The sequence below is a fragment of the Gallus gallus genome, chromosome 17, assembly GCF_016699485.2.
Source record: "Gallus gallus isolate bGalGal1 chromosome 17, bGalGal1.mat.broiler.GRCg7b, whole genome shotgun sequence".
NCBI classification, from domain to species: domain Eukaryota; kingdom Metazoa; phylum Chordata; class Aves; order Galliformes; family Phasianidae; genus Gallus; species Gallus gallus.
Window position 1 is genome coordinate 1,075,974 of NC_052548.1, and position 11,126 is coordinate 1,087,099.

The window sequence follows — 11,126 nt, forward strand, 5'->3', positions numbered from 1 at the left end:
TGCGCTCCCTCAGAGCTCAGCTTGAGCTATTCCGGACATTCCTCATTCAACACTGGTCAGAAGAAAGCTTGGTTCCTCTTCAAACAGCCTCTGAAGACCTCTCCTCACTGCTGATTCAGCCAGAAAGAGAAATGCCACGTTTGGCAGCCACTGGGGAAAGAGTTATGAATGATCCAGAGGAGATCCTTCTGTCTCTCTGTTCATCCCCAGTGCTGCTGTGCCTATGGCAGCTGCAGGAGTGCACCTCAGGAAGGTTATGGGGTGAGGAGAGCAGTGAGAAGCAGCAGGAGCAGTCCAGACGATTGAGAAGGAAAACTATAAAGCCATCCATGGGGCATAAAGGTGGAGGTAACTGCACTATGCTAATCCTTGCACCCAGCGCTTCTGACATTATCAGCAGTAGACTTAAAGGAAAGGGGACCACTTAATTTTTTTTCTACATAAATCTGTGCATGAATGTCTTGAAGTTCATTGGCATAGGTTTTCCAGCAGCTAAATGCTGAAAGCAAGGAGTTATCCATAGCTGCACACAGACAAACGGGGTAGGGGTGGAGAATCATAGAATCATATAATGGCCTGGGTTGAAAAGAACCACAATACTCATCTCGTTCCAACCCCCTGCTATGTGCAGGGTCACCAACCAGCAGACCAGGCTGCCCAGAGCCACATCCAGCCTGGCCTTGAATGCCTGCAGGGATGGGGCATCCACAGCCTCCTTGGGCAACCTGTACAGTGCGTCACCACCCTCTGCGTGAAAAACTTCCTCCTAATATCCAACCTAAACCTCCCCTGTCTCAGTTTAAAACCATTCCCCCTTGTCCTATCACTATCCACACCCATAAACAGCCATTCCCCCTCCTGTTTATACACTCCATTCAAGTACTGGAAGGCCACAATGAGGTCTCCCTGGAGCCTTCTCTTCTCCAAGCTCAACAAGCCCAGTTCCCAGGCAAACTACCCTCGCTGTATCCCTGTTGCACCTTTCCCTTCCGCAGCCCCTGCTCTGGGCACTGCCATTGCCCCAAGCAGAACAGAGAGGGGTGCTGGGGCTTCCTGCTCTGCAGCTGAAAGATCAAAACGAAGCCCATGTGGCTCCGGTGAGCCTCCCTCCCACTGCCTCTCCTGCACAGGGATGGTTTCCACCTCAGCAGTGGCACATGGCAGTGGGAGCACTTCCTCCTTCCCCACCACGCAGGGGCTCACCAGCCCCACAGAGCCTCACAGGCCATGAGCAGGGGCTGGGTGCTCTGCCGGTGCTCCTGCAGAGACAAGCCCAGGAAGGAGCGGTGCAGCGCTGGGGCTGCCGCAGTGGGTTCCCTTCCAGCAGTGGAGCTGCCACGATGTGCACCGAGCCACAGAAAGCATCTTGCTGCAGGAACAAACACTGCAAGGCAGCCTGCGGGGAGCTGGAGGAGCCCTCCTGCACACAGCCCAGTTGGGCTGGAAGCCGCCTTCACTCCTCTCCTTGGTGATATCTCCTTGTTTATTATTTTGCTCACTGTTTGATCCCTCCATGTAAGCAAGCTCAAAATGTCCTTCTCAGGCAGGGGCCCAGCCTCGCTTGGCTCGGTGCTCCATTTGGAAATGCATTACATTATTCACTTGTGACCATATTAAAAACAGTCCCAATATATGTCTGAGCTCCTCAGGGCTGTCATAAACTTGCAATGATTAAAAGCAGTAACGGGTTGGTAACACTTAATCTTGGTAGGCGAGACTCTTCAGAGCTTTTCGTGGTGTTCCCAGTGTTGCACACACTGAAACCCTCGGAGTGCTGGGGATGAGAGCTTTTCGTGGTGTTCCCGGTGCTGCACACACTCGGGGTGTTGGGGATGAGAGGGTCCCCCTTTCCCAGAGCCCGGCTGGGGGTGGCAGTGCGGGGTCTGAGCCCCACGGGAGGGTGATGCCCGGGGGCCGGGCGGAGGCCGCGCCGCGGGACGGGGACGATGCCCGGGGCGGGGGGAGATGGAGCTGAGCCCCGTTAGCGGGCGTAGGGCGGCGGGGCCGACAGCCCGGGGCGGGGGTCGGCGTGGGGCCGAGCAGCACAGCAGGGCCCGGCGTCCCGCCCGGGTGGGCCGGGGCTGCGGTGAGTCAGCCGGGAGAGGCGGGCGAGGAGGAGGAGCAGCGGCCGCCGCAGAGCCGCTCACCTGCCCCCACCGAGCAGCGGCAGCGCCCGCCCGGCCCCGCCATGGCCCGCCGGGCCGCCGCCGTGCTGCTGCTGCTTGCCCTCGGCTGCCTCCTGGGCATCCTCCTGCTCTGCCTCGGCTCCGGAGACGCGCGCGGCCCGCCGAGTTTCAAGGTGAGCGGGGGGGACCGCGCTGCGGGGCGGGGGTCCCGGGAGCGCCCCGAGAGCCGGGCAGCCCCTGCGGGGGGGGGGGGGGCGGCTCCGCGATGCGGGGCTCTCGCTGCGGTCCCCGAGCCGCTGCCGCGGGGTCGGAGCCGGGGACGGCGAGCCGGGCGCCTCCCGCTGCACTGCGGGGCGAGGAGGGCTCTGATCTGTGAGAACGAGCTGCTCTTTTTTTTTTTTTTCATTGTGCATTCAGGCACTGAAGGAAGTTCCCAACCAACTCCTTGCTGGGGAAGTGCTCCAATTCAATCTACTCTTTTGCCACCCGGATCTTTTGTTTTAAAAAATCCCATGTCCTCCAGGGACAGACAGTGCAGGCAGAGCAGGCTCCTGCCCTGGAAAATGGTTCACCCCAAACCTCTTTCTCACCCTAAGCTTTCTGAGCCGGCCTGGATGCCAGCTGTGTGTCTTCTCTCTGGGTTTGACCGTTGCAATAAAGATTAGGTTGAGAAAACGAGCAGGCTTCGCCGGGGTAATAGTCCCCACTTGTCAGTAGACTGTAATAATTAACTCTTTCCCTGTGACACATTGCTCTGCCGTGTGCTGTGGCATTTAGGACTGGGCTTATAGCTGTTTTCTGGATGGATTTCATCCCTTTGGACAGATGGATCCCTGCTGAGTCCCACCTGCAGCACTTTGGTCACTGTTCAAAGCCTGTTCTCCTGCAGTGGAAGCCAGAAGCCAGCTGTGCTCAGGGGATCCCTTTCTTCTCCCTGCAGGATGGGGCTGCATGCAGGTTCCCGAGGCTGAGCCCAGGGACCCGGGCTTTGCCCCATCTCTGGATGGAGCAAGCATAGTGATCCAGCACGGTGACCACAGTGGGGCCGTTGTCACCACGACACTGCCTTACAGCCACCCTGGAAGACAGCAGCTGTGTCCCCAGCCCCGGTTGGGGCAGGAGGAGGCTGACGCAGTGAAGCAGGGAGTGCCAGCCCCACAGCCACTCAGCAGCTCCCCAGCCTGTCTCATGCTGCTGTGGGACGAAGGTGCCCTTGGGGTGGGGGGGGGAGGAGAGGGTGAGCTCCTGCTGCCCTCAGGATCAGCCGTGGGATCAGGCTCTGGGCGGTGGCAGGGTTGTGCTGTGGCCCTGCTCGGTCATGGCTGTGAGTGGGGGCTGCAGCCCATCCCACCCCGCTGCACATCACCGTACTTGGCGGCTTGGTTCCTCATTAGCAGCAACTGCTGGATGGTGGCTCGACTCACTGGAGTGCTAAGGTTAACCCGCAGCTCCACTTCTCCTTCCAGCTCCTTTGCTTGGAATATAGCCCTAAAAATACCCCAGATTATTTATTCTGCTGCCAGAGGGACTGATCTTGGGAGCGTGCTCTTCTCCTTCCCTTCTGGATACACAGCTGAACTTACAGCATTACAGCCTCACAGCTCTGAGCCGTTTTCTTTCCTTCTGTGGGATCAGCAGATCCTGTGGGTACACAGCTCAGCTGTCGCAGTGCCACCAGATGCTGGTGTTGTGGGACTGTCCCACGCTTTGGGGCCAGGGCCGTGGGCGCGTGTGCAAAGCCGTGCCATCCGGGGTGCTTGTGGCCAGGGCAGAGCACAGGGGCTGTCACCATGGCAGGACTTGTCCCCAGGTGCCATGCAGGAGCTGTCAGAGCATGTACCCTGGGTCTGGAGGGCTCTGCCCTGTCTGAGAGGAGAGGGTCTGCCCCCGGAGGCTCTTAGAGCAAAGGGCGCAGGGACGTGCCTTCTGGGGCAGTGGGTTCTGCAAACTGCTCCATGCTGTGACGCAGGTCTGGTGCATCCCCCACACAGCAGCTCCAGGCTGCAGATGGGCTGGGGCTGCACAGAAATGGGACTTCAGTGCGTGTCCCCAAGTAGCACTTCTCCCCAGCTTCTGCTCAGGGCGGGCACATAGGAAGTCAGCAGATGAAATGTGATTAAGAGGGTGGGATGCAGCCTCTGTCTCCTTCACCCCCGCAGAGCTCAGATCTTGCCCTTGGCATGGGGTCGGGGCTGCTGGCTCCAAGTCACCCTGCATGGCAGCAAGGCCACAGGATCCTGCAGAGCGTGCCCGGCTCTCTGTGGGCCCCAGCAGGCAGCGCAGCTGTCCCAGGCACACACAAGCCCACCATGGGACACACAAGCATGCCTATGCACACATGTACATGCAAGCACCTAAACACACATGCACACATCCACACAGCCACCCGCATGCACAGACACAAGACTCTATGTTTGCATGCATTCTCACCCCTACATCTGCATCTACAGTAAACGTGCCCACACATGCATCTACATGTACACATGCCCACGCACATATGCCCCCACCCGCATGCACTCCCCTGGAAGCTGGCAGCCAGCTCAGCCCCACACTGCGCTTTGTCCCTGGGCATTTTTCCCCTCCTACAGGTGCACAGGGCTTCTGCTGCCCGCCTGGCCCAGTCACCTGGGGCAACACTGGGGATGGCGTGGAGGACATCGGGCCCCTGGGCCACCTTCCTGCTGTCCACAGGGCTGGTGGGCACACACATGGCACTGAGCAGCTGGGTGGTGCTGGGACCCTCCTGGAGACCCCCTTGCAGGGCCATGTGGCCACCAGCAGACCACGGGCAGGGCTGGTACAGAAGTAGCCTGTCTGGGGGCTACGTGGGTGGTGGAGGGCTTCACAGCATGCAGGTAAAGCCCTTCTCCAGGCCACGTTTAGGATGGAGGTGGTCTCACCCCGGAGAGATGCTCAGCTGGGGCAGAGTGCTGTCCGCCTCCTGCCAGCAGCAGCGCAACCCCGGCGGGTGCCGGACCCCCAGCGGTCCCATGCCCTCAGAGGGGTCTGGGGGCTGTGGGTGGGGTGGGCCGGAGGGGCTCCTCCCGGAGCCGTGTAACCGTGCATGGCGGGGGGAGAGGGGTTATTTATAGCCGGAGAATGGCCGAGCCTTACAAGGGCAGGCAGGGATGAGGTGGCGGGCTGCCCTTCTTTGGAGCTCCGGGTCCCGGCGCAGCTCCCAGGTGTCCTCCCGCCCGTCGGGGCAGCTCTCGGCGAGGGGAGCCCTTCTCCGTGTCCTCCATGCCCTGAGCAGCGCCCGTTCTGCTGCCCGCTGTGCCCCGGGCCGGGAGGGAGCGCGGTGTGCGCGGCGGGGCCGTGCTGGGAGCAGCGCTGCTCGCCTGCGGGAACGGCCCGGCTGACCCCCACCTCTCCGCCCGCAGTACGGCATCGTGCTGGACGCCGGATCCTCCCACACGGCCGTGTTCATCTACAAGTGGCCCGCGGACAAGGAGAACGACACTGGGGTGGTCAGCGAGCACAGCATGTGCGACGTGGAGGGTAAGGGCTGTCCCGGCTGCGGCGGTGGCAGTCCCTCGCTGGCTCTGCCGCCTCCCCGCGCTCCCAGCAGGAGCAAGGAGGTGCTGGGGGGGTCCCGCTCTGCTCCCTAAACCTCCCCCGTTCCCAGGGAAGATGCGCTCAGAACACGCCGGCAGTTTCTCTCTCCAAACCCAGGGTGGTTCACTGCCCAGCCCAGCGGGGAGCGAGCTGTGGGCAGGGAGCTGCAGCTGAGCCCCGTTCTGCTGTCGCTGTGTCCATCCACAGCAACCCTCGGCCTTTCTGAGCACCCGGGGGGGGGGGCAAAGCCGCTCCCCGAGCATCCTCCCCCCACCCCCATGGCTGCAGGGCGATGCAGTTTCCCTCTCCGCAGGTCCTGGCATCTCCAGCTACAGCTCCAAACCTCCGGCTGCTGGGAAGAGCTTAGAGCACTGCCTGAGCCAGGCTATGAGAGATGTGCCCAAGGAGAAGCACGCAGACACTCCGCTCTACCTGGGTGCCACAGCTGGCATGCGCCTGCTCAGGTGAGCATTAACCCTGCTGTGCTGCCGGGGGTGTGGGGATGTCCCTGCAGGGATGCGACCCCTCCCCACCTGCCTGCAGCTCTCGCTCTGCCCCTTGCACTGCCATGTCTCCATCTCTCCCGCAGAATTGCAGACCCACCGTCCTCAGACGCTGTCCTCAGTGCAGTGATGGCCACACTGAAGTCGTACCCCTTTGATTTCCGGGGAGCAAAGATCCTGTCAGGGGAAGAGGAGGGGGTGTTTGGCTGGATCACGGCAAACTACCTCCTGGAGAACTTCATCAAGGTGGGCAGGGGCACGCAGCGGGGCCGGCGGGGCAGCCAGGCTGTCCTGCAGCTCACCACGTCCCACACCCACCGCTGTCTCCTTGCCTAGCGTGGTTGGCTCGGAGAATGGATCCAATCCAAGAAGAAGACCCTGGGGGCCATGGACTTTGGAGGCGCTTCCACACAGATCACTTTTGAAACCAGTGATGCCATTGAAGATCCCAAAAATGAGGTGATGCTGAAGCTGTACGGCCAGCCATACAAGGTGTACACCCATAGCTTCCTCTGCTACGGAAGGGACCAGGTCCTCAAGAGGCTGCTCTCAAAGGTCCTCCAGGTATTGGCACGTGCTCGCCTGTCACCACCCCAGCATTCATACAGAGTGTGAGGTACTGGACCCAGCTCCTTACAAGCACCCTGCTTTGGACTTGTGACTGCCCCCTGGGTTCAGCAGTGGGGGCTGGGGAGGGATGATGATTTGCAGAGACCCAAGGGTTGCAAGGCCTCGCGCTTCCCCTGCAGGCATCTCAGCCCTGTTCACTGGGAGGGGCCAGCTGCACACATTTCCCAGCCAACTCAACGCAACTCAACTCAAAAGCCAACGCTGGCTTTTGCCCCTTAAGCCTCTCCCACAGTTCCAGGGCTTCCTCCTCTCTCCCTAAGCCTCTGTCAATCATCTCCAGACACTGGTGGCAACTGCTGGCTTCTTTGCTCCTCTGCATCCTGCTGCCCAGGCTCATCAGCACCTCCCCACCACGAACCAGAGGCAACGCAGCACGGGCTGTGGCACAGGGGAGCTGGGATGATGTGTGTTGCTCCTCCGGCAGGCTGAGAACTACCAAGAAACTGTCGCCAATCCTTGCTGGCCCACGGGCTACCGCAAGAGTCTGTCACTGAGCAGCATCTATGACAGCCCCTGCACGGAGAAGGAGCGGCCCGGCCTTCCCCTCAACACCACCGTTGTCGTGTCCGGTACCGGGAATGGGAACCTCTGTGCTGTGCACGTCAACAAGCTCTTTGACTTCACCAGCTGCTCCTTCTCCCACTGCTCCTTCGATGGTGTTTTCCAACCTGAGGTTTCAGGGAACTTCATCGTAAGTCCCAGCACAGAGCAGGGTGGTGGGCTGGCCGTGTGGAGGGCCCAGGTGTCACATGGCAGCAAAGCCGGACTGCAGCTCTGCCAGGGTGTTTGCTTGTGCCCACCACAGTGGTTACAGCAGCTCTCTATGGTTCAAGAGTTTGCTCCCAGCTTGTCCTACAGCTGCTTCCATTCCTCCATTAGGCCTTCTCTGCCTTCTTCTACACGGTGGACTTCATCCGCACAGTGATGGAGAGACCCGTGCACTCGCCCAGTGACCTGAAGGACGCTGCTGAGACCATCTGTGCCACCAGCTGGAATGAGGTGGGCTCACCAGGCACACAGGGGAGGAGAGGGCTGCTTTGTGTGGGGTTTCCCCCAGGCTCCAAGAGCAGCCCTTAGAGGGGCCTGGGTATCCCGGCACCCTCAGATCCCACGCAGCAGCGAGAGGGTTGGTGATGGTTCCCACATGGGACCAAGAGAGGCTCAGGCGGGTATGAGCAGCACCCTGGCCAGCCAGATGCAACCACCCAGAGCCTCAGGCTACAGAAATGTCCTGGACCCTTCTGGCTTGATCTCTTTTCTCTGTCCCTCCTTGGTCCCATTCAGCTGTACCAGAAAGCTCCCAGGCTGGAGAAGAGGCTGCCCGATTACTGTGCTACCAGCACGTTTGTCTATCTGCTCATCACAAAGGGCTACAACTTCAACAACCGTTCCTTCCCCAGTATTGCCTTCCAGAAAAAGGTGGGTAACACCAGGCCACATAGCCATCCTATGGTATTCGTTCAGCACTGGGACAAAAAGTAAGAGAGATGAGCTCACACCACGAGCTGGAAAATGTGCGAGGGAAGGTCCTTGGGAACAGCAGCAGGATGGGACTCCCCGTTTTGGGGCATATATTTTTGGGAACAAATGAACTGAGTTAACTGTAGGGTGGTCACGGAGTCAGGAATGTCAGGGTCCACCAGTTCCTCCTTGGCCCTCCAGACAGCGGAGATCTCAAACAACCCGGGCAGGATCCCAGCTTGGCCAAGTCCCACCACGTACATGGGGCATGGGATGGGCAGCAAGGTCAGGACTGACCCAGGCAGATAAGATCCTCCTCCCATCAGATGAGACCAGTTAAGCATATGGACACTGACCCGCCAGGGCACTGCTTTGTGCCTGGGCTGGCTGCACCCACAAGTGAGCAAGGACTCGGGGTGCTGTGAGCCGCCCACCATCGGGCTGACAGTGGAAGGTCCTCTGAGGCCCACAGAGCTGGGCTGACCAGAGCTGTGCTGTTTCCACAGGCGGGAGAAACCTCCATCGGTTGGGCCCTTGGCTACATGCTGAACCTCACCAACATGATCCCAGCACAGGAGCCTGCTTCCCACAGAAGCATGCTGTACAACTACTGGGTCATCCTCATCCTGCTCTTCGTGATCACCACCCTGACAGCTCTGCTGACTGCTGTCTACCTGCTCCGGCGCAGCAAGTCCAGCACAATCTAACCCTGGGACAGGACAGGCCTTCTCTGCAGCACCCAGCACCATCCTTCCTGCTGGAGTCTCCGTGGCCTGAGTACTTGGGATGCAGCAAGTGCTCAGAGACACCCACCCCACCACCTGATGCTGTCTGCCCCAGAAGGAAAGCTGCCCCTTTTTGCACTCCCCTCGCTTTCAAGCTGCAGAAGGAGGGGGATAAAGGAGGAGGAGAATGTCTTAAGGGATTCCCAGTGCTACTCAGGGACAGATGCTGGAGCAGGCTTGAGGTCTGGACATTTGTATCTGGGGTATCTGTCTGCCTCTTGACCCAAGCTGGTCTGGGCCAGCGAGCCCAGACAACTGTATTCTCACGTACATGGGGAGGGTGGGGAATATTACTCTAGTCCTTATAGCCGACTCACTACCTGTCCCTGGAGGACCAGCCCAGCCATTCAGAGGAGCTCTGGGCATCACCCAGAACTTAACTAACTTTCTGGTGGATGCACAAACCCCACTGAACTTCCTGTGGGCCAAATCCTGGCCTGGACTTCCACCTGCCTCAGCTCAGGGCCATCGGGTAGGGGCTTAGCAACAAGCAGAGCAGGCAGCTTCTTGTGCCCCCCAGCAATCAGATGCAGTGCCTTCCCCATTCCTGCGGTCCCTACACCAGTCTCAGCTCTGCCACAACAAGTGCTGCCTTGGGCTCCCAGGTGTGCAGCTGCTTCAGGAGGGGCTTGGACTTGCTGCAGGAGCTGAGCTTTGTGCTGCTTGAGGGTTCGAGCCCTGTGCCACCCCAAGGCAGACAGCTGGGAGGATGTGCCTTTATTTCTGAACAAGTGAAAACAAACAAACAGACAAAAAAAAAACAACAGGGACATGGGAATGTGCAAGAAGGCTTGTGGGCTTTGTTTTCTTTTGTTTCGTTGGTTCTTTTTTTTTATAATCAGAAATAAATCTTTGTAACCACTCCTATGGCTTTGTCGGTATCACAGCAACGGGCTGACAATGCCTGGCTGTGCTGCAGGCACGGGGGCGCCGGTGGGCTCCACTGGGACACAGCCCTACGCCCAGCTTTACCTGAAGGACTCACTCCCTTCAAGCCTGCCCGGTGCTCAGACACAGCCATGGCTTTGAACGCTCTCCCAGCCTGCAGAACCCTCAGAGAGAGGCCAGGCTGCGCTTTAAGTCCAGGATCAGGCCCTCCTGGAAATGGAAGTTTCAGCCAGCCTAGCTGAGAAGTTCAGGCTTCCCAAACACGGCCATTCCAAAGGTGCACGCAGGCAGCTCCGCTCCGTGCAGTCCCTGTGCTCCGGGGCACACAGGAAGGGCTCTGATGGCCACGCAGGGCAGAACTGCAGCCCGCAGCACTTCATTTTGTCAGGGCAGGCTGCTCTGAGCTGCCAGGCTCACAGAACCACCCGGACAACTGCACAGAGGCCGTCCCAGCTCCTCGATCGCAGTCGCTCACAGCCCGCTGCCCAGCCACATTCCTCGGGAGAGAAGCAGCTTCCCTCTGCCCTCCCTATTCTCACAGTACCATTTCTGCTCCACGGCTTTCCTCGCCGACTGACATCCCGCCCTGCTCTCATCGCGTTCCTGCAGCGCTGTGCTCTGCTTAATGCTCCCTCTTCTCACTTCAGCTGTTCTGACGGCTCCTTCCCATCTCCCTATCGGAGCAAAAAGGATTCTGGCTCAGACGATGCTCCAACGTTTCGTCGCGCCTTTCCCTTTCCCAGCACAGCAGCTCCCTCCCGCGGCTCTGCTCAGGGACTGCGCGCGGGCCTCGGGCGGAAGGCAGCGCTGCTGTTCCCCCTACGAAGCCCAACAGCTGCCGCCCCGCTGTAAGAAGGCAGCTCGGCTCAGCACCCGGGTTGGGTTCTCCCATCTGAGAAATTCAGCTGCAACCGATTCAGAGCTGCACAACCACTCCGAGCTGCCAGTTTAACTTACGGGCTTCATTCGGGGGTTGCAATTAGGAGAGAAAAATAAAATTCCAGATCTTCCCAGGTGCCTCTCTGGACATTCGAGCATTCCCTTCCCCACGGGTGCAGCATCCAGAGGCACAGCCCGAGGCCAGCGGGGTGTCTCAGCCCAACTCTGGGCACACACACCCTGCTCCCTCTGTTGGGGCAGCCAGCAAGGCAGTTCAGGGCAGCAGCATTTGGGCGAGC

The 11,126-nt window shown here is 59.7% G+C and overlaps 1 protein-coding gene across 1 annotated transcript; it reads left to right on the forward strand.

Annotated features, from left to right (window-relative positions):
• The first annotated feature begins 2,162 nt into the window (after nt 1-2,162).
• ENTPD2 (ectonucleoside triphosphate diphosphohydrolase 2) lies at nt 2,163-9,923 on the forward strand. Its single transcript, NM_204954.3, has 9 exons — nt 2,163-2,299; nt 5,507-5,624; nt 5,995-6,145; nt 6,271-6,430; nt 6,521-6,748; nt 7,239-7,505; nt 7,694-7,813; nt 8,099-8,233; nt 8,782-9,923. Exons 1-9 carry the CDS (start codon nt 2,189-2,191, stop codon nt 8,980-8,982), a joined length of 1,491 nt encoding a protein of 496 aa, NP_990285.2. The 5' UTR covers nt 2,163-2,188; the 3' UTR covers nt 8,983-9,923.
• The last annotated feature ends 1,203 nt before the right edge of the window (nt 9,924-11,126 follow it).